The 22,210-nt window shown below is 50.2% G+C and overlaps 1 protein-coding gene across 3 annotated transcripts in view; it reads right to left on the bottom strand.

Annotated features, from left to right (window-relative positions):
• The window catches only part of HERPUD2 (HERPUD family member 2), a 40,947-nt gene that overhangs the window by 12,284 nt on the left and 6,453 nt on the right, over nt 1–22,210 (bottom strand). For 2 of the 3 annotated variants that reach the window (XM_027835785.1, XM_027835784.1), the window contains exons 2-5: nt 13,102–13,179; nt 10,878–10,991; nt 6,562–6,716; nt 16–138 (exon numbers count right to left, since the gene is read on the bottom strand). In XM_027835785.1, the coding sequence (XP_027691586.1) occupies nt 16–138; nt 6,562–6,716; nt 10,878–10,991; nt 13,102–13,179 (470 nt within the window). The remainder of the gene's footprint in view (nt 1–15; nt 139–6,561; nt 6,717–10,877; nt 10,992–13,101; nt 13,180–22,210) is intronic. The other variant, XM_027835786.1, reaches the window with a different exon arrangement.

Below are 22,210 nucleotides of genomic sequence, written 5' to 3'. Positions count from 1 at the left end.
TGAAAAAGCACTTACTACTGCATGTAGTACTGCCGGGCGTACATCTGCTGCCACCAGAGCATCTGGAGAGGGCTGAATGCCGGGTAGACAGGGAGTCCAGCTGGGAGAGCCTGCCCAGGAAACTGATCCCCAACGTTTCTAAAACAGAAAAGGGGGCAGAGAGGGGAACAAATCGCAGGAGTTTTTAAGCAGGTGTAAGCTATTACCTTAAAATTACTCTTCTCAAATGTGTGTACTAACCATCTCAAAATGTAGCTATTGAGTTCCACCACATCTAAGCTCTAATGGCAGAACACAAAAAGTTCCTAGGTCTGAGTGACCACCATCATTTGAACCCAACAATTCTGACAGAAACAAAGAAAAATCCACTTCTTCAACCCACAGTTGTTAAGCCCAAGTACTAATGACCTCCAACCAGCTCTCTCTTCTTCAGCCATTGTCAGCAGTCACCAGAGTTCCATTTACAACTGGGAATGAAGTCTGACTTTATTAGTATCTTTTGTTCACACATCAGCCGCATCTCCAAATACACGGCCTGCTCCGCCCATGACCCTGCTCAATTGGCCGTCCCTCGTAGCAAGGACTTAAAAAGACCAAAAAACAAGCCATCGGTATCTAAATTCTCCATCCACCCCCTTCCCTCCCCCACAAAGGGGGCAGAGAGAGGCCCTGGGAACAATCTCAGGCACTCAGGTACACAGTACACAGTTTTCTTTTACAAGAATTAAGTTATATCGATATCTTTTGTCTGTACGCGGCCTATACTTGCCAATACATTCCTCCCCCTCCCACAGAATCTGCTATTATGACAAAAAGAAAAAACATCCAGCCCAACAAAATTGACACCAAAGAAACTGGACTCTGTGAGCAGAGCTGCCCCCTCCACAAACAGCTTCTTCTGGCTCCATCGTGGTCCTCCGAATGGCTGTCCCTGCTGCTTTTCCCATTCTCACTGCCGCAGACGCTGCGGACACTCGCGTCCTGACAAGGCCTCCCTGGGCTCTGACGTCGTCATATTTGCTGGTCCTTACAGTTCAATAGGATTTCATTACATCTGTGAACCACAGCTGGTTCCCGTTCCTTCGCTGTGTATTGGAGCCTTTCTATCGCTAAGTGACCTCTCTTGAGTTCTTCTTCCTAGCAAGAGGAGCTACAGGTCAAAGGGCTTGCACATTTGGATGAGAAAAGTCCCCAGAGATGATTTACCACCGTTTGTAATAAACCTGACAGCAAACCAGTCAGCCCCTGGCTACCGAAAACTACACCACAGGGCTGTGTAAATGCTGTGATGGCAAACTGAAGACTGATCAATGTTTACATCAATGAGAACTACGATGATATAACGTACTGAGTGTGGCTCCCTTCTGTGGAGGGAAGACAAGTGGAGGGGAGAAGGGGAGAGGACTAGGAGGTGAAGGAGGGGAGGGAGGAGGGAAGGAAAGACCTAGGAAAGGAAGAATGGGGGAGCTCTACATGCAGTGAACACTGAACAATTCCCACTCTTTGCCTTTTTGGCACTACCACTGGCCCTAAGGTAAAAATGAGGCTAAATCCCCTTTTCCTACCCTCCCACCTTTCCTCACTGGAGGAGTGGAAGGATGGATTAATTCTGAAACTGATCCACGCTCACGTGTTAAACACTCCCCACCCCCAAAGCCTTTCTCTTTCCCCCGTTTATCTTACAGCACATTAACAGCGGCTTTCTGGAGACAATCTTAGCCATCTAATCTATGGTGGTAAGTTGAGGCTAGAAAGTGACAAAAGATGTAAGAGTGATTGGGGGGTGAGGGGAGGATTGGCACACTGGTGCATTCTTGATGGAGCTGTGAATCAGCAAAAACGACTCTCGAAAACAATCTGGAATGATGCAACTAAGAGACTAAAATGTCCATACGGGGAGCTCTTTTTGTGAACACAATCAAGCATTTATTAAACACCTACTGTGTACTAGGCATGGTACCAAGTGCTAGGGATACAAGGAAAAGCAAAGAAGAGGAAAGCCACTGAAGTGCCTGTTTTCCCGAAGCTCACAGTCTATGGAGCAGACAATGAGCAAACACTGGGCCCAAGCCAGAACGCCACAGAACCAATCCATGCTGCCCATCAGCAGGAAGGCACCAGGAGGAGGTGGCGGGAGGTGGGCCAGGAAAGGCTTCTCGTGGACGATGGTCCCCAAAGGGCAGGGAATGGGACCGTGCTGTGACAACTACAGAAAAGCCTGCCAAGAGTGCTGTGATCTGATGCAGGGTCAAGTTAGGAGCGCCAGGAAAGCCACGGACACGAAGAGTGCAGCCGCATAAATGGGCGAACCCAGCCCCAAACCATCCTGAGCAGCTGCACAAGTACAAACCAGAGGCTCGGCCCCAAAGAAGGGGAAAGAACACTCAGTCCTCGTCCTCTTCCTTCCCCTGCAGCCATGGGAGGGCCCATCACATTTTTGCACGTGTTGTCAGACTTTTTCAATGTTTCATTCAGTATTTTCTCTTTTTCCTTTACTATTACATGGAATGGCTCTCTGGGAGCAGAAGGGGAGAGATACTGGGGGAAATTTTGGTGATTTAAAAGAAACCCAAAAACAGCAATAGAAACATTTTTAAAAAAAAGCTCAAACCAGGCCACAGAAAGTTTAAGGTAGTGCCAAAAGCTTGGTATGACCTGTTGGTGAGCGCTGGCTTCCAGCCTCGCCATGACTGCAGACCTGCACCAATCCCGGGGCCTGAGGTATGAGCCCTTGGGGTTTCCTGTCCTGTTACTTGGTGGAATAGAAATGTCCTTCTCAAGAGAGGTTTCAATCACGTATCACTCATTAGGAACAATTCAATTCTCAGTGTGTTTTCCAGGGATTGCTTTGATGGAACACACTTAAATGAGCACAAACAACACTCACCTGCCTCCCAGGGTTGTTGGGAGGACCAAATGAGATCCTAACTGTAAAGCACTTAGCATGGTGCCTAGCACACAGTAGGCACTATATAAACTCTAGCTATTATTATCATCCTGAGGGAGTTTCCTCCTTAAAGTCTAAGAATCCAAGGAAATGGCTCCCTAAAAGTCTTTGTCAGGTGAACTTCATCTCTGACCAGGAACCCGTCAATCCTGGGTTTTAAGCTAGGGCCCAGAAGTAAGTAAGCAATGTATTAAGCACTTACAGTGCGCAAACGAAGTATTGTACTGAACCCTCAGGATACCAACGTCCCTGCCCTCCAGAGCTCACATTCTACTGGGAGAGGCTTCAGCTGTAAGTCCTTGGGGTGCAGCAGCAGCAGAGCAGACGGCCCTCTCACGCTATTCTGCTGGCACGCCTCCACTTCCAACGTTCCACTGTCTGACGTGCCACAGACTTTGGGCCAGAACATCTTCTTTCTAGGTCTTCAGTCGCTGTGGTTCCAGACGGCATCTTCTGAGGATGATGGCTAAGAGAGGACCAGTGGTCCAAGGTATGGGGCCACTCCCTGGAGCAAAACTTGGGCTCCACTTCCCTAGGCAGGGCTGTTTAGCAGTTGCTGTGGGTATGGTGAAGGCTGGCCCCTTCTCCAGGGTGGTTTCTCCCCCGAACAGTGGGTATGGAACATGGGCTGGAGGTAGCAGACTGGTCGTTCCCAAGGCTTTAGGGGTCAGGAGGAGAGCCAGCAGTTGGGGTGAGGCAGGTGGCCTGACTCCCCTGACACAGTCTATCTCCAGTATCTTGCTCAGGGTCCTTTGCTGCCTGCCAGGGACAGCTGGCTCACTTCCCTTCTCCACAGTGGCTGCTTCCCAGGATGAGGACAAATTATATCCTTGTATTACTTCCTAACCAGCTACTAACTTCCCAAATGTGTGTCTGCCTTCAATGGAGAAAGGTGATGAAACCACCAGCTGGGCCCCTAATGGGTTCCCCTTCTGGCAGAAAAACCTGTACCCATATATTAGACACATGCCCCAAGAAAGCAGCAGACTGATCTACTGTTATCGGGGCAACCAAGCGCAGCCAGCAATCCTCCAATCGATGACCAAAGGAGATAGCTTCCAAGCTGAGTTGTATGCGAAAAAAAAAAAAAATATGCTCCAAATCATCAATAATTAGAGAAATGCAAATGAAAGCAACTCTCAAGGTGCCACCTGACACCTAGCAAATTGGCTCACATGACAAAAAGAGGAAAATGACAAATGCTGGAGGGGAAAACAGGCACACCAAGGCACAGCTGGCGGAGCCATGAACTGGCCCAGACATTCTGAAGAGCAACCTGCCCGAAGCGTCATGAAACTACGCGTGCGCCCATCACACACAAAGAGAGCTACAGCTACTCTAGCTGATGCAGCAAACTAAAGGGGTGCCCGCGGATCTGGGGGCGACTGAACGCAGCACTGTCCCACACGAAATGATGAAGGGGGTTGTTTCAGAGAAACCAGGGAAGACTCACAGGGACCGAAGCAGAGTGAAGTGAACAGAACCAGGAGAACAACCGATACAACTGAAGCAGTGACCAACCGGGGGCCAAAGGGCTGAAGGAGCCTACCACCTGCCTCCTAACAGAGGAGCGACGGACTCCAGACACAGGAGGAGTCTTGAGCTTCAGGACACGGCCGATGAAGAAATCCATCTTGCTTGTCTCTCTCTGTCTCCCCCTTTCTGAGGGGGGAGTGGAGTGAGAAAGAAAACAAATTCTTGTTAATTGAGGGAAAATAAGAAGAGCTGGTACCCATCGCCAGGCCCTAATCGGCAGCACTCATTCCTACTCGAACCCTCGGCGGCTCAGCTCTCACCCAGCAGCTCCGATGCACTTACTGGCCCGTGTGGTGGTCATCTTGGAGTAGCCTGCTCCCTGCCCTTCAGGAAGTGCCCCTCCGTTCTGACCTATGGCATCTGGCTTCAACTCCTTCAGGCCATTTTCTCCTTCCCCCTTCAACGGTCTTAACTATCTCCCGCCAGGTGCCCTCCGACCTTGCCAAGAGCCCATCCTTCCCGGGTCCACGGTCCACAAATCTAAATCTAGTTCTCAGACATCTGAACCAACTACTCCCTTCTCACACTTGCCTCTCCCTTCGGGCCAACAACGTCACCCACACCTGCCGACGTCGGTCAAATCTGAGAAGGCGGGAGACCTCTGTCCGTCCTTTTATCCGTGGCTGCAGCCCTCTCCTCCTCTCCTTAGCAGGCCTGGATGACCGCTCGTGCTGGCTCCTGCGGCCCCACAGCACACGCCTCACGCTCTACAGGCCCACCTGCGCCTTCTGCAGGAAGAGCCTTCAGTCCATGAGAGCTGAGAGGCTGTGCCGACCTGGCTGTCTTTCCTGGCCGGGCACACCCGCTGGCCTGCCACGTTCCCGACTCGGGGCACAATACTTTTTCCTTTTTAAACTGTTGTCTGTTATCCATGGCTGCTTCTCTTGCTGCATTCACTTCAAAGAGGAATCACAAACCCAAGAGAAACCCGGGACACGACTGTTCTGTTAACAGACGGAATCCTGGTCCACCCCCCCCCAACTACTGCCCCCTGAACTGGCAGCTTGTGAGATGGCCCTGGCCTTCGGCTGACAGGGCAGGCAATCTTTCCTGGAGGTAGGTCCTCTTGGGTACAGGAAGCTACAATGGGCTTCTTGGGAAATTTCCCCCCAAGTGCTCTCCCTAGGACACAAATACTGGACGGGATGAGGGGCTAACGTGTTTTCTGTCATCCATCTTGTCCTGGGGGATTTCCCAGATTTGACATATAAATCATAAAATGATTCTCAAAGTATAACAATGTAGGTGCTTGAATAATTGTAATTAAACCACAAACATCATAAAGGACTTATATCCACGTCAGGTGCTATCTGTCCTCGCCTTCCCAAAGGTACACGTGTGTGTGTGTGTGTGTGTGTATACATGCCCACACATGTAGTGACTACAACATGAATTCACCTACTGTAACTCACCCACTATGTGGGAGATGGTAGGCCCAATGCATGAAGAGCTCGTCTTGTCATTCTTGTGCCCTGGATTCAGGTCCTGCCCATGGCACACCCAGGCTGTGTGCTCTTGGGCACAGCCCCTCAAGGTGCTGTCTGAGACTAAGTCGGTGAAGAGATGTGGCTCTGTCCTGGCAGATGCCAATTCCTCACTTGGGAGTTCCCTACACAGTAAGCATTTAGACAGCCCTCCAAAACTTAAAAAGTGCCATTTAAGGACCAAATGAGATAGTTGTAAAGCACTTAGCACAGTGCCTGGCATACATTAGGTGCTGAATACATGTCTGCTTAACTTCTCTAAGATTTCAAAGCACTTTAAAAATATTATCTCATTTTACCCTCACAAAAATGAGGCCAACAGAAGGAAGGAAACTTGCCCAGGGTCACTCAGTCAGTAAGCACCTAAGGCCAAAGCTGAACTCAGGACTAGTTAACTCCAGCCCAGTTTTGGATACTGTGCCAGCTCCTAGCGACCTCATCTGAATTATGTCAAAAGTAGACAGTACCAGGCCCCAGAGAGACAGCGACAAAACCTCAACCGTCCCTGACGTTAGGGCACGATGCGTCCCCTGAGAGGCTGACCATCTCCTCCATCTCCCCCACAAGCCCAATCCCAACGGCCAATTCACTTACCCTTGCATGACGTACGGGAACGGCAGGCTTTGCTCGGGATCGGCTGGTGCTTGTGGTGAGCTCCGGAACCTCAGTCCTTCGGAGCCAGAACTGACTGTGGGAGCCAGGGACTCTTGACTCGAAGACGGCGTTGATGATCCCGAATTATCTGAACTCTTAAAACACAATTTGAATTTTTTCCGAGTAAGTTGGTTTCATAGCAATCCTAGGGATTACATCTGTATGTTACCAGCACAAGTGACCCTCCATGTTCCCACAGTTACATCAGAGAGCAAGGTCTTTGTCACGGATGCTGGAGCTGGTGAAGGGGGAAGGCTCCTGCCAGCGAGAGCTTTCACTCAGAAGAACTATCTGTAATCGGTTCAATAAGGTCTGTCACTGGGGCCATGAACTGGGGAGGGGCAGGGGCTGCTAACCGCCTTAAAAGGGTCCAACCTCAAACCTCACGAGGCGGCAGGGAGAGCCACAGAGCAGCACCTAGCCTGGAATGTCTGTTGTGGGGGGGGCGGGGGCCCTCTCCACATCTGCTCCAGCAGAACACAGGCATGAGATGACAGAAGAGCAGATAACCGTGCCATCCACTCTTTGTTATGCCCACCGAGCAGACACGAGGCAGGACAAATAGACTGTGGCAGCGCAAGGGCGTGTTTTGGAAAGAAGGAGAAAGCAAGGAAGAAGCCAGGTATGATGGCAGGGCTGGGAAGAGCCCCTCTTTGGGGGCATCTGTGACACTTCCACACGGTGGGTGTGAAGGCCCTCCCTGCAAGCTGTGGGGACCACCAGCTCATCGAGTTCTTACTGTCTCCATCGCTGCTGCCTACTCCAATGTGCCTCAGCTCATCTATGTCTTTCCCGGTGTCTCTGAACTCATCCTTAAAGGACGGGGACGAGCCGTGACATTCACATACCCCATCTCATTTGGCACTCAGTCCCAGATGGATGGACGCCCAGGGCCCGGGGAAGGTGTGACTGTCACGGCATAGATAGGCCACGGACACCACCTGTCCTGTGTGGTGGGAGCCTGGCACTCAGCAGCTGGATGGGGGGGGGAGCAGGCAATCAGGGGGGTTCCCCCAGCACCTCTGACTGTGACAGCCCTGAGACGACCACTTTACTGGTTTGTGTGCAATGGTGGAGACAATGCTCTCCTTTCCAGTCTTGACCAGGGCTGCCTTCACTGCTCAAAGACAGGAGGAGGGCGAGGTGCCCGAATAAGGTAGTTCCTCTTTTTGAGGAAGAAAGCTCCCTGACAAGAAACAAGCTATTAGCCTTGTTCAAAGCTGTTTTGGGGTGCACCCTCACTGCACGGTGCAAGTACCACTACGTTCAGACTCCAAAAGGGAAAACTAAAAGCCATCCTGAGCTGGGGAAAGTGTGGATGGAAATCTTGTCAGATAAAGACTGCCTAGCTCGGCAGGGCGTCTGCTGCCTGGAGATCCAGTGGCCTCAATGGACAGGAGGAAAAGCTGCATGACTACTCAGGGCCCGGGGCGACTGTCCACCAGGAGATCAGACGTGACTGCCGCATTTTCCAAAGCAGCAGGAAGTGGGCTCACCACGTGCCAGGCTCGTCCTGATCGTCAAAGGCCAGAGCGCCAGGGAGCAGCCCAGCACAAGGATCAGAGCCAAGCAGGCTCCCAAGTCTGCAGACCCTAACTGCCTGGGTGACCTTGGCCTAGTCACTTCCCCTCCTGGGCCTCAGTCTCTTCATCTGTATGATCAGATGACTCCCACAGCGCCTCACAGCCCCAGCTCCAGGGTCCAGAGAGACTGCCAGCTCCTGGAATACACTATTCCTATGTCTGTCAGGACTGGGGCTTGCGGGCAGGGGAAAGAAAGGAGGCGACCTGCTTCGCTAGTGAAGACAAGTCACCAACCAAGAAGAGAAAAAAAGAACCAGGGGAAGGGGGGGGGACAGCAGCGCCTTCAGCATGTGTCTTTGTGGGACCAGGGCAGCTTGGTGGTGATTCAGGGAATTCTGCCCTGTCTCCAGCAGGACAACAGGCGGGACACCAAGCGGGCAGGCCACGAGGCAGCAGGACTGCAAGGGCTCTGACAACCCCAACCCAGCCTCATGAGGATCCCTGGAGCTGCCCGAGGTCCTCCCGCTCCCGGGGGTGCTTCAGAGACAGTTTATACAACAACCTCACTTTCTAGAGCAGGAGTTGAAGCCTGGGGGAAGGGCCTGGTCTGACGTGAGAAAGCAGGAATCAAGTCTGGGGTTCTTCTGTGCCACCCCCAGCTGCACCCTCCTGGCTCTAAAGATGGCAGTCCAGGGGCCTGGTTTACAAGGTACAAAAAAGCTTAAGATGGACAAGCCTCTTCCCAGGATTAGGAGGCGGGGGGGGGGGGCAGCAAATCTGTACACAGCCCTAACGGGATCGGAGGACAGAACAAAGCCTGGGGCACTGAGGCACAGCTAAGACCGCAGGAGAAGAGGCCAGCCATGCAGGGTGGGCCCCAAATACTTCCCCAGGGTTGCCCATCGAGCTAGAGTAACCCTGTGTCCTCCAGGAAGAGGTGGGAGAAGGCAAACCTTCACAGGAGAATATCAGTTTCATATCTAAGAATGAGGGAGGGCAGTGACTGATCCTGGCACTGGACAGTGGCGTCCCTGAGAAGGAAGGAGCAGCAGAGAGCGCCAGGTGAGCTCTCTGCGGCTAAGTGAGGCAGCTGTGGGGAGTCTCTCCCTGAATGCCTGGGCTGATGCTGCCCTGTGGGGGGTGACCTGGGGAAAGGCTGGGCTTAGGCTGCACTGGGAGCTGCCCGTAGTCCTAGGTGGTCAGGCCCCTCAGCATTCTCTTGGGTATGTCTATGCCAGAGGCCAAAGGACCTGACAAGCAACAGGCAGAGTCAGACATGCTAATGGTACTCATTAAAACGAGGGAACTAATTCCAAAAGACTCACGATGGAAAAGAACCAAGGAGTTTGAATGCAGATTGAAGCACACTATTTTCACTTTTTTTTTCTTTCTCGTGGTTTTTCCCCTTTGGTCTGATTCTTCTTTCACAATATTACTAATGTGGAAATATGTTTAATATGATTATACACGTATAGCCTATATCAGATTGCATGCCGTCTTGGGCAGGGGGAAACTTAGAACTCAAAACCTCATAAAAGTGAATGCTAAAAATTTTAAAAAATAAAAATTAACAACACAACCACTAAGTAGTTGGCGAAGGCCTGGGGAAAAATAAAATAGAATGAAGCAACTGTCTGGCAGAGCAAATGGAAACATCCCTTCCCCATGGAAGGTAGGCCATTTGGGGCCACAGTCCGATGGCTCTCCTCTGGGACTAATGCAAACAGCTGACAGGCACTCCCCAGGGAGAAGCTCTGAGGGAACAATCAATACCCCACTTCTGTGGCATCTTGTGGCAACAATCCTCCTCCAAAAATTCCTAGGTGTAAATTTGGTTTTAATCAAAGCAAATTCAAACTAATTTTGGTTTACAAATTTCATTACACTCTCTGAGTTAATCTGAAACAACGCTGGCACCACAAAACCAGAGACAGGAACAGCCCCAGCCTAAGTTCATTAGGACACAGAGCGGTCCTTCCTACGGAAGCCTGGCAGCACAGGGTATCACAGCCAATGCCTACTACGGTCAGGCCAACACACTGGTCCGGTACAAACCCTGCCCTTCTGAGGACAATGCAGGTTAACATTAAAAAGTAAATCCAGGGGCAGCTGGGTGGTGCAGTGGCTAGAGCACCGGCTCTAGAGTCAGGAGGACCTGAGTTCAAATCCAGCCTCAGACACATAACACTCACTAGCTGTGTGGCTCTGGGCAAGTCACTAAACCCCAAATACCTCACAAAAAAAAAAAAAAAAAGTAAATCCAGGCCCTTGGCCCCCCCCCCCCCACATCAGCATATGATAAAGTGAAGTATTAAGTAAGTACCTGAAAATGAACTACACTTGTCATGAACCATTCTCCCTAGAGCACGGCTAGAGCTCCCACATCAGCCAGCTGGAGGCTCCCTGGGGATTCCCCAGGTCAGTAAGCATTTACTGAGCTCCTAACACTGGGGTAGGTCCTAGGAATATGAAGACATGATAAAAGGAGCCCTGCCCTCAGGGTGCTTAAGCTCCCTAGTGGAAAAGAGACAGTAGTAAACACCGAGGAACTCTGGGCAGGGGATGAGCACTCTTGACCAACCAGGGAGGTGAGGACAGGCTTCTTGCCCCCAAGCTGTGCTGGGAAGGGTTACCCATGGTCCAATTCCATGTTCAGGGTTTGGGGCGGATGAAAACCAAGAGCCTTCCTTCCCACTCCCCCCTCTCCCCACCCCCTGCCAGTCAAACACTCACATAACTGCTGATGGAGGTCAACGCTTCCTCACTGCCTCTCCGGCTGCTGGGCTGTGGGGAACTGGGAGGAGTTCGAGAAGCACAGACTAGATGGACCATATGATATTCATCTTGCTAAAACGAGACAAAGTGGAGATCACCAAGCAATCCTCAGAAGCATGTCGTCCAAAAGGTAGGTGGTCAGGCCACAGCAGCTGAGTGAGTGAAGCAGCGCCTCCTGCCTTCCCAGGTCTCCCTCGGGCACCAGAGCCCCGGCTCTTCTGAACCTGAAGAGCACCTTAAACCTGGAGGCCCCACGGTGTCAAGCCAGGCTGTGTTTCCCACACCATGCAGCTGGGGGCCAGCACTGCCGCCCACTGTGCCAAAAGCAACCCGTGGTTTCACCATCAGAAACACTTCCAGGCCCCGAAAACTAAAGCCGACACCCTAACTAGCACTCAGCGGGGCATGCACATTCCAGTTATGCACGCGACGCACATAAGAAGTGCAAATGATTTCAGCTTGAAATGAACTTCCCCAGACCGTAGTGGGCAGCAGGTCACCCGGGACAGCGGCTGCCATGAATCTTCACTGGAAATCCCGTGCTTTGCTGTAAAACTATTACTCGACCATAGTGCTCAAGAGCACTCAAAGGACCTCACATCTTTCCCCTCACTAGAACAGGGAAGAAAACCTACAAAATGATCAGACGGCAGAAGAGGACGGGCGACTGCTCTGCCTTGGAATCTGAGTGAGAGGGAAAGAGCGCCCGCCTTGGCGTCAGAGGCCCACATCCCCCGCCCGCCTGAGTGGGCCTCGCTTTCTCATCAATAATGTGAAGGGGGGGGCCCCTCAGGGGAGTTAGACGAGCTGCCTCTAAGACCCCTTCCAGCTCTCAACTGCCTATGACCCTATGGATACTACAAGTGTAGCTACTCAGACCCACAGAGGAAGCAATGAAAATCACATTTAAAAAAGGAGAAAAGAAGATCAGACAAGAGGAAGAATGAGAAGGAAAGAAGGAAGCAGAGAAATGGTGGGTGCAAACAGTTACAAAAAAATGGCAGGGAGAGAAGAGCTGGGAGAGGGACAGGGGGATCTGCTGCTGGAGGGGAGGCTGAGCGCTAAAAGGCCGCGAGGTCTTGCCAAGGCCTGAGCCTGGAATGTGGCCATCTCATAGGGCAGTGGTCATCGGGGATCCAAGCTTATCCCAAACCACAGAAATGCATTTCCAAAGAGGCAGAGGAAGGACACTGGCCCTAGAGCAGAGCACCAGGGGTCCAACGCTGCCTCTGATGCCCATGGACTCCCTGTGTGGCTGGAGGCAGTTCACTTAATGCTGGGGGGAGAGGGGGAAACAGTCTGGGCTAAGTGGCTTTGGAGGCCCCTTCCAGCTGTAGAGCTGGGACCCTTTGCCAGAGAATCAGTACTACAGGGTGTGAGACCTCAGCCATCACCATGGCTGCGCCCTCGTCCTCGGATACAGGGATGGACAGGGACGACGGCGCTGGCCCGCCACCCACCAGGAAGTACCTTTTCAGGCCAAAGATCTCAGGAGCCACACGGAGGCTCTCCATGACCTTCGTGATCGCCACAGATAAAAAATGCTTGGGAGTCACAAACCAGGAGTTATAACATATATACAACAAAGCATCCCCTCAAATCACAGGGTCATATATGGCTCCCCCACATAGTAATCTATATCTTAGCTCATCAACCATGTTACTGTTAAAGGCCAAGTTAAAAAGTCTGATTCAGGTAATGAGTAGTGAGATTTTACTTCAATTTCTACCTATATTCAGCACTACCGAGCTGTCTCAGCATCCCTCACTGGTCACATGGAGAACCCAGATAAGATAGTTTGGGTGGATCAATGCAAATCCATCACCAGTAGAAAAACCATGCCCATACCCTCCTGGCAGAGTCAAAAGGACCTTTTAATGTAAAAAAGGGCATTGTTTTTAACCCCCACACATATATGAATACGCACATACGTAGTAAACCCATTGCACAGCTGGCTATGAAACACAGACCTTGCTGACTGGTTAGCAAACTAATCTGACGGCTTCTTATTATGTCTTCAAGAAAGCTCTTTATCCTTACCACGTTATTCTTAAAAAATAATTTCAGGTTCTTTGAAAATGAGAAAATAAAAGTGGAAACCCATTCACATTCAGAACATGGCCCATTTTAAAAAGAAACGGATTAAGCAAACTTATCAAACAGGGTTGGAAGAAGACCTTACTTTTCTGACAATATCTTTCAGCTGCAGGTGGTCAGGAAGCAGTCGGCCAGAGTACACCAGTCTTTGATCCTTCGTAGACTACAAAATGGGACAAAGAGAAGAATTCAGCTTTCTCTAATCACACAACTTTACCGCTGCGAGTAACATCCCTAGGTTCATGTTAAACAAATATCCTTTTACTTTCACAGTATTAGAAAATCTGCCCATACAGGCAAAACCTAACACCGTTAATTGGCTCCACACACAAATTAGCTGAGAAAATGCTGGTAGCAGGATTAGAGCCACAGAAATAAAACTGGGCAGGCCTATCAGGGAGAAGTGTCCCTGCTGGGTTGGAAATATTAAGATAGGGTATAGTTGAAATGTTTGAATGACTTTATTGAAAAAGACACTGGGCAAGGCAACCTTATGTGGGAAATGCTTATGGAATGTCATTATTTTGTCATTCCAAGTCAGATCTGATGAATATTATTGACAGCTAAGGATAACAATAACAAAAGCAACAGTAGCTAGCATTTCTATAAAATGCCTACTATGTACCAGGCACTGCAACAAGTGCTTTAAACAAGTGCTTTATAAATATGATCTCATTTGATCCTTACAGTAACCCTATGAGGCAGATGATATTATGATCCTCATCTTTCAGGTGAGGAAAACGAGGCAAATGGAGGCTAAGTGACTTGCCCAGGGTCACACAGCTAGTAAGTCTGAGGATGGATTTGAACCTGTCCCCCTGACTCCAAACCCAGTGACTCCATCCAGTGTGCAACCTAGCTGCCTGTACAAATATTTCCAAGCTACAGATGATTTTAACAATTTTCAGTCACACAGGTGCCAACTAAAAACACGTGGAAATCTGCCTTCTCATCTAGACTGAAATGCCAAATTTGCCCATCATTATCAAAATGACCCTCCAACCCAAAAGTGGACAGAGCGGTAACTGATTTTCCAAAGATGGGAAAAGTGGGAAAGTCCTTCAGTGTACGATCTCGGGTTCCTTTCTCCATTCGTATCAGAGAGAACAAGTCTCAGTGATGCCTGAAGCACAACTTAAGACTGTTTTCATTTGATCTTCAGTTAACTAACTAACTGAGACATTGGCAATGACATTCCCAGCCCCACCCCATGGACGTGCTGAGGCTCATACATTTCTGATGCAGAATGTGTATAAAAAATAGGAACAAAAAATAGGAACAAGCTGAAAAAAATTCCCAACAACCAGACGGCAATGATGTTTCAGAGATGATGGGACCAAATCAATTTTATAAACATATTAATATTCCCTATTTTCACCTCTATTTGTTTTACCTGTCTCCACTCCCTCCGGCAAGCTTTAATAAATGTGAGTTTCAGAAGGAGAAGGATTTAGCAACAGGGACAGGTCATGCCAGGCACGGCCCGGACCAGGACGTCAGGGCACTGCCGCAGACACACAACTGCTGGCTTCACCAGGCTTTTCATAAAGTCTCTCATGTATTCTGTGTGGACAATCTGGAGAGCTTCAGGACAGCACAGTTCAGCGTCAGCAAAACAGCTTAAGTGACCAGAGCCGATCAATCAAGAATGGAGACTGACAGCAGCTTGGGAGGGCCCTCTCCTTGCCCCCAGGCCATCCAGGTTTCCAGAAGGGACTGGAAGGGAGCCATGAAAGAGCTTCCTGGAAGAGGGGAAGGCGACCGGGAGCTAAGAAGGTTAGGTACGGACAAGGACCCAACAGTAGGCCCACACAGGACGACGGAATCCAATCTGACAGACAAGGAATGTCAGGACAGTTTCTATAAACAATCGCAGGAGGGCTTAGAAGATGATGCGTTAGCAACGTCACTCAGTGGTCAGTATCGCATTGGGTCACACTGGATGGTGTCCAAGGACCCTTCCAATGCTTAGATCCCATGACTGTGCCTAGTCTAACCTCGAAAGCAAGGAACATTTTTTTTCAGCATAAAGAGAGGCAGAGTGGCAGACTGAAGAGAGGGCCAGCCAGCCTCAGGATCAAGAGGTCCTGGGTTCAGGTTCTGCCTCTGATACAAAGTGGCCTGGCCTGGTGATCCCAAGCAAGTACAGACTCCAATTACCAACAACTGCCGATCTGCATCTGCAGACTGGAGCTCCTGGACCGCCAAACCCAAAGACTTCACGGCTGCCTCCTCGGCAAAGGAAGGTAATGGGCAACATCTCAATGAATGCCTACTGTGTGCGAGGCCCTGGGAATACAAAGACCAAGATGAAGCGATGCCTGCTGGAAAGGAACATACATACTCTTAGGGAGCGCTATCTACACCCTGCAGAGAGAAGGTAACCGTGAGAGAGAGGCCTGGGGCGGGTGAGAAGGAGAGGACAGGAGAGGCTCCAAGGAGACATGCTGGAGCCGAATCTGGAAGAGAACCAGGGTGAAGGGCCTGGGTTCTAGGCAGGGGACGCAGCCGCAGGTTGACGACCCCTACCTAGCCTGAAGCGCTCAGGATACTCAAATCTGAGCAGAAGCAGGAAAGCCAGAAGTCCAGGAACAGAAAAATGTGTGAAACAAGACTGGGCAGGTCGCTAGGGGCCAGCCTGTAAAGAGTTCGAGGTTTTGCCAGGAGCCACTCTGACCCTGTCGGTTCAAGGTGGATGAGACCCATCTGTGTTCTTGCTATCCCAAAGGGTTTTCCTGGGGCAACTAGGTGGTACAGTGGATAGGGCACCAGGCCTGGAGTCAGGAGGACCTGAGCTCAAATCTGGCCTCAGACCAGACCCTTGACACTTACTAGCTGTGTGACCCTGGGCAAGTCACTTAACCCCAAATGCCTCACCAAAAAAAGAAAAAAAGAAACAAACAAACAAACCCAAAGGGTCTTCCCTTCCCCAGGGTGAGGTTCTCAGAGGGTTTTCTGTTCCTATATAGGCTCCTATGAGTCCTTTGAATCTTAAGCATTTTTTTGTGATGGGGAAATAAATGTTGTCCCACAGCCAATGCCCAGATTGTCCAAGTAGTGCCTATACAAAAATGTTTCCACACTTGAGGAAACAGACATGTCACACCTAGATTCTGTTTTTTATATTTTCTCAGATTAAACTCTAGGGCAGTGGCATGAGCCAGAGACAAAGTGAGCCCTTGAGGGTTAGGACCTCAGCACCTGATCTGGCCTGTGCTGGCCCAGGTCCACAGGGGATCACCATCTCTTTCTAAACTGGAATCTGGGAGGACGGGGGCCTGGGCAGGGCACACAGCATCAACAGCTTGTTCCCACGCACGAACAAAACATGATCCCCAAATTGTCTGGCTTCCCCGTACTTGGCAGACACTCAAGAGAAATCACAGGTCACAAAACACAGCAGCAGACTGACATCCCTCCAGGAGACAAGAACGACTCCTTAGAGTCAACATGCTCACTGCAATGTCGACCTCCAAGTTTTTTTGGGGGGAAGTTCCTATTTAATCTGTTTTAATTTAAAAAAATTTTCTGAACCTAAAACACCCAAGCTTGGGCTCACATTTCGGTTTGCTGCTACTAACTTACTAAGTTATCAAGCAAACCAGCAGTGGTTTCTTTCCTAAATTGCGATTTCTCTAAAATCACTCAAGCTCCCATTTTGCCAGAGCCTCAGGATCTCAGCTGGGAAGGGCCTCGCGGCCTCTTCACCTCGTCTCAGTGCCAGCCAGCGGCCCCTCTGGCCTGCTGGAACGGCCCTCGTCGTGGCCACGTTTTCCCGACGCTCGGCTCCAATTTTCCCTTTACCACGTCCACCCCATGTGGCCAGTTCTCGTCTTCAAGACTGAAACAAAATGAGCGTGAAAAGCTCCCAAGCGGAGATGGCTTTCACGTCCTTCCAGCTCAGTTATCTACAGCTCCTTCAGCTCATGGTGGCCGCGGCTTTGCCCGCCTCTCAACCTTTCCAGTTTATCAATGTCCTCCCAGAAATGGGGTGCCCAGGCAGTGAGGTGGCGCAGTGGATAGAGCACCGGCCCTGGAGTCAGGAGGACCTGACTTCAAATATGGCCTCAGACACTTAACACTTATTAGCTGTGTGACTCTGGGCAAGTCACTTAACCCCATTGCGTAGCAAAAACAAAACAAAAACAAAAACGACAGAAATGGGGTACCCAGAGCTTCAAACAACTCTCCTGAAGTGCACAGACAGCAGAGGGCCTCTCGGCTCTGTAACCCTTCCAGGAAACTCTCTGGGCCTCTCTCGATGCAGTCCGAGGTCCCAGGCCAAATCCAATGGTGGACTCATCCCAAGATGGCAGGCCACTACAGCCACAGATCTCTTCCTGGCAAACTGCCAAAAGTGCTATCCCTCATCTCGGGTTGGCCAAATCAATTCCTTAGACCCTTGCTAGCCCTGGCATTCTGAGAGGGGAAAAGCAACCTCATCATGTCATCTCTATGCACACTTCATCCCCAGACCAGGTTCTCCTCTGCCCTCTGGAAACCCCCAACTCAACATCTGTTAGCAAAGTCCTCCCCTTTCTTCCATCTCTCTTCGTGGAAGACACTCCTGGAGGCCAGCTCCTTACCCAGCTCCCTTCCTTCCCCCACCCCACTGGCCCAGGTCTTGCTCTTCCCTGCCACTTCCCCACTGGCCCTCTGCCACCATCACTCAGCAGCCTCTGCTCTCTTCCCGTGAAGCTCCCTCAGTACTACGCTCCATATTTTAGTCACAGCCAGACAAACATTTATTCAGCACCGACTGTGAGCCAGGCACTGTGCTAAGCACTGGGGACACAAATAAGAAAGATGGTCTTTTCCTGCAAGGGGTTTCTGATCTAAAGGGGGAACACAACCCACAAAAGCAAGGAGAAAAGGCGGGAGAGGGGTACCTGGGAGCACAATGAAGCTGGGAGCAGAGCAGGCCAGCAGGAGAGGAAAAGGTGGCCACTCTGGGAGGCTCCACCCATCTGCCCTCCCATGCACGAGGCTACTGAGACCATGAAACAAACATCCCGCAAACCTCTGATTCTTCTCCAAGCCCCCACCCTCTCTTCCCCACTGAGGGCAGCTGGGCTTCAGGTTACTTCCTCCAAGCCCCTCTCTGTGACCTGTTCCTTCAAGTCCTCCCATCTCTGACGAAAAAAGGTAGCCCTTCCTGCCACAGCCAACCCAACCTCAGATACTTACTAGTTGATTGACCAGTGACTTAACCTGCCTCAGTTTCCTCATCTGTAAAGTGGGGTTGCTGTGAGGATATTTTTAAACCTTTTTCGAATCCTGAAGTGCTGCTCAAATGCTCTTATCAGCCCCTCTACATATGCCCTTGATCTCATTCTCTCCTGTCTCTTGGCAACTTCAGTCTTCCTTTATCCACAAACATACCTCAGGTCTTTACTATCCTTTTAAACAACCAACCAACTTCCCCTGGACCCAGGCAGTCCCGAAGCCCAGTCTCAGGCTCAGTCACCTTCCTGGTGGACTTCCTTCAGCGTCATCACTAGCCTGGACCTGCTCTTGCCACGGCCAGCAAGGCCTCTCTCTATGGACACTGACGGGCTCAGCCCTGACCACGTGGTGAGTCCGGAGCCCAGTGGGTCTCCACTGGCCCGGCTCCTAGGACGTGACTCTCCATTTTCTCTTGCTGTCAGACCACACCTTGTCAGGCTCCTTTCCCGAACCCTCTGCTCCCTAAACATCCGTATCCCCCCAACTCTGCTCTTCTACCCTCTTGTGTCTCTTGGTAGAAAGAGACAGAGTGAAAGAAAGGCCTCATAGTGCGATGGAATGCTGAAGCTGGAGTCAGAAAGACCTGGGTTCAAGTCCTAACCCTGACACTTACGAGGCCCCTACCATGTTACTTAACCTCCACACACCTCTGGCTCTTAAGTGACAGAGCTGCTGGGAAGATCCAAATCATGGGAAGCAGAGATGTCTCCAGTACACCAGAATCTGATTAAAATGTCACTGGGAAATGATGAACAGGATAAGTAAAAATATAACAGAACATAGAAGAGGTGCAGTGGATAGAGTACCAGGCCTGGAGGGGGGAAGACCTGAGTTCAAATCCAGCCTCAGATATTTCTGGGCAAGTCACTTAAGCCTGTTTGCCTCAGTTTCCTCATCTGTAAAACAAGCCGGAGAAGGCAATGGCAAACCACTCCAGCATCTCTGCCAAGAAAACCCCAAATGGGGTCACAGGGAGTCAGACACGAATGAACAACAACAATGCTAATACGTGGTTTTCTAAGTCAACATGCAGAGGCCCACAGGGATCCTCTGGTACAGTTTTTCCCCCCAATTTTTTAACATTTTTATTTAAAATTTTGAGCTCCAAATTCTATCCCTCCCTGGGACGATAAGCATCCAGATACAGGTTATACACGTGCAGTTATGTAAAACATTTCCATATTAGTCATTTTGTACAAGACTCAACTACAAGAAAAAAATGAAAGAAAAGTGAAAAACAGCCTGCTTCAAGTCTGTATTCAGACAGTATCAGCTCTTTGTGTGGAGGCAGATCGTCTGCTCCATCAGGAGTCCTTTGGGATTGTCTTGCATCACTGTATTGCTAAGAAGAGCAGTCAGTGACTGTTGACCATTGTTACAATGTTGCTGTTACTGTGTACCATGTTCTGGTTCTGCTCACTTCACTCCTTCATAATCATCCTGCTTGTCATTTCTTATAGCACGATAATATTCCATCATAATCCGAGTCTCACAGTTTGTTTGGATACTCCCCAATTGATGGGCATTCTTTTGATTTCCAATTCTTTGCCACCATAAAAAGAGCTGCAATAATAAATGTTTTTGTACATGTGGGTCCTTTTCCCTTTTTTATGATCTCTCTGGGATGTAGACTTAGTAGTGGGTATTACTGGATCAAAGGATATGCAAAGTTTTATAGCCCTTTGAGCATACTTCCACATCACTCTCCAAAATGGTTGGATAAGTTCACAACTCCACCAACAGTGCATTAGCGTCCTGGTTTTCCCACATCCCCTCCAACATAGTGGTCCCTGTTTTTATCTAAGTTTGGTACCACTGATGTAAAGCATGTGCAAATTTTCAAACCTTTTATGTCAACTCTTATTACCTGTAGCCTCATCAGCAATCAGGGGTTCAGGTGACTCCCAAATCTCTACAGCCTGCTCTAAGCCATCTCCCTAAGCTCTAGCAGCCTGCACCACCTCAGACACTCACTGGGAGGCCCTGGACAAATATGACAATCTTTCAACAGCAAACATTGATAACAGAGTTTTAAGACTGGCTAGGCACTTTACAAATAGGAACTCATTTGATGCTAAGGACTCTGGGAAGTAGGTGCTATTACGATCCCCATTCTACAGATGAGGAAACCAAGGCAGACAGAGGTTGAGTGACTTGCCCAGGGTCAGAGAGTTAGTAGTCTCTGAGGCTGGATTTAGGTCCAGCTTTCTCTATCTGTTATGATGCCACTTCATGGACTACCATGGCCTCTGTTCCCTCATCCATAAAAAGGGTTTCTGGGAGAATCAAATGAGACCATGTACACAAAGCACTCCATTGTGTCTCATCAGCCTCTCAAATGCACTTAGTCCAGGATGGGGTCCTCACTACCTCTGCCTAAACTCAGCCCTTCTGGCACCTTTGCTGTTTCTGTCCCAAGTATAGTCTCCTGGTAATCCCCCAACTCCTCACTCTGTCCCAGCCCAGTCTGGCCCTTTTTCCCACCACACTTTTGCCCCTCCTTCTTTCTGTCTCCTCACACAGTTACTGCCTCTGTCCAAGCTCTCACCCTGATGTGGACTCCAGCTCCACTTGCAGGCTTCTCCTTCTCCGACTCTGGCTGCCACATGAATACGCTGACATGGTTCAGCAATAACTTCTATTCAAATGAGTCACAAATCTACCTTGACCTGTCCAAGCTTCCGCTCTTGCCTGCCCCACATCCCAAACGTCCACAAGCATCTCAAATTCAGTACTTCCAGAACAGAATTCTTTTCTTCCTCCCTAAAACTCCGTCCTCCTCCAAACGGTGCTGCTTCTGCGGAGGGCATCTGCATCTTTCCTCTCATCCATGTTCACAAATTCTAAACCATTCCAGACTCCTGTTTCTCCCTCAATAACCCAAGCAGCTCTCACACTCTAGCAAGCCTGTCTTCTCAAAGGCTCTCACATCCCTCCCGTTCTCTCTACTCCCAGAGCCTGTGAGCAGGCTTCCAACCCTCACCCCCACTAGCCTGGAGCACTGCCAGAGCTTCTACACTGGCCCCCCATCAGCCTCCACACAGGTCCCAAACTCATGTTCCAAAAGCACAGGGCTGACCACGGCTCTCCTCTGTGGCTCCCCATTGCCTCCAGGGTTTGGCTTTTGAAAGGCCATCCGTCATCTGGCTCCCACCTGTCTTTCCAGGATGATCCACACCAGAATACCCCTCACAAAAAGAGCCATTTCAGCCAAACTGGCTACCTCGCTACTCCCTTCTCCTGCCTTGGCCTGGGCTTGGAAGCCTCTCCCTTCTCATCTCCACCTCTGCCAATCCCTCCCTCTCCTCAGTCCCAGCTCAGGGATCCCTCTTGATGCCCCTCCCCAGAAATTACTCATCTGTGGACATGGTGCCCCTCCTCCCCATCCAGCAGATTTTAAGCTCCTTAAGGGCAGGGGCTCTGAAGTATCATTTGAGGCTCTGTACCTCCAGGGCTTAGCCCTGGGCCAAATTCATTGCAGGAGGTGCTCAATAAATGCTGTGCAGAAAGGAGGGCAAGTCTGCCTGAACAAAGTGCTACAGACCTGCAGCCCTGACAGCCCAGTCACCAAGCTGAGATACTCCTGCCTGTCCTTGAAGACGGAAAGGATGGAAACCAAGAGCGGGACCAGACCTAGCAGAGAGGGCAGCATGTAGGCATAGATCCTTCTACACACCACGCTCACTACACCGTGATTTTCTCTCTTTCCCCCTCTCCAGGCTCTAAGGCAGAATGAAACCACTAGGATTTGGTTCACGGTTTCTTCTCTGGATCCACCTCCACCCTGGAGGAAAGCTCCTGGGAAATCTCTAAACGGAACTCAGGAAGAACTTGTGCTCGAGGTTTCCCCAAAGTGTGGGTAGCACCAGAGTCCCCAGCTCCTACAAAGGCATTCAACATACAATATGGTTATTCAGGGGCTGCTAGGTGATGCAGTGGATAGAGCACCTGCCTGGAGCCAGGAAGAC

Source organism: Vombatus ursinus, unplaced genomic scaffold (assembly GCF_900497805.2).
Source record: "Vombatus ursinus unplaced genomic scaffold, bare-nosed wombat genome assembly UNPS02014817.1, whole genome shotgun sequence".
Taxonomy (NCBI): domain Eukaryota; kingdom Metazoa; phylum Chordata; class Mammalia; order Diprotodontia; family Vombatidae; genus Vombatus; species Vombatus ursinus.
This window is presented reverse-complemented; position numbering and strand designations above follow the sequence as displayed.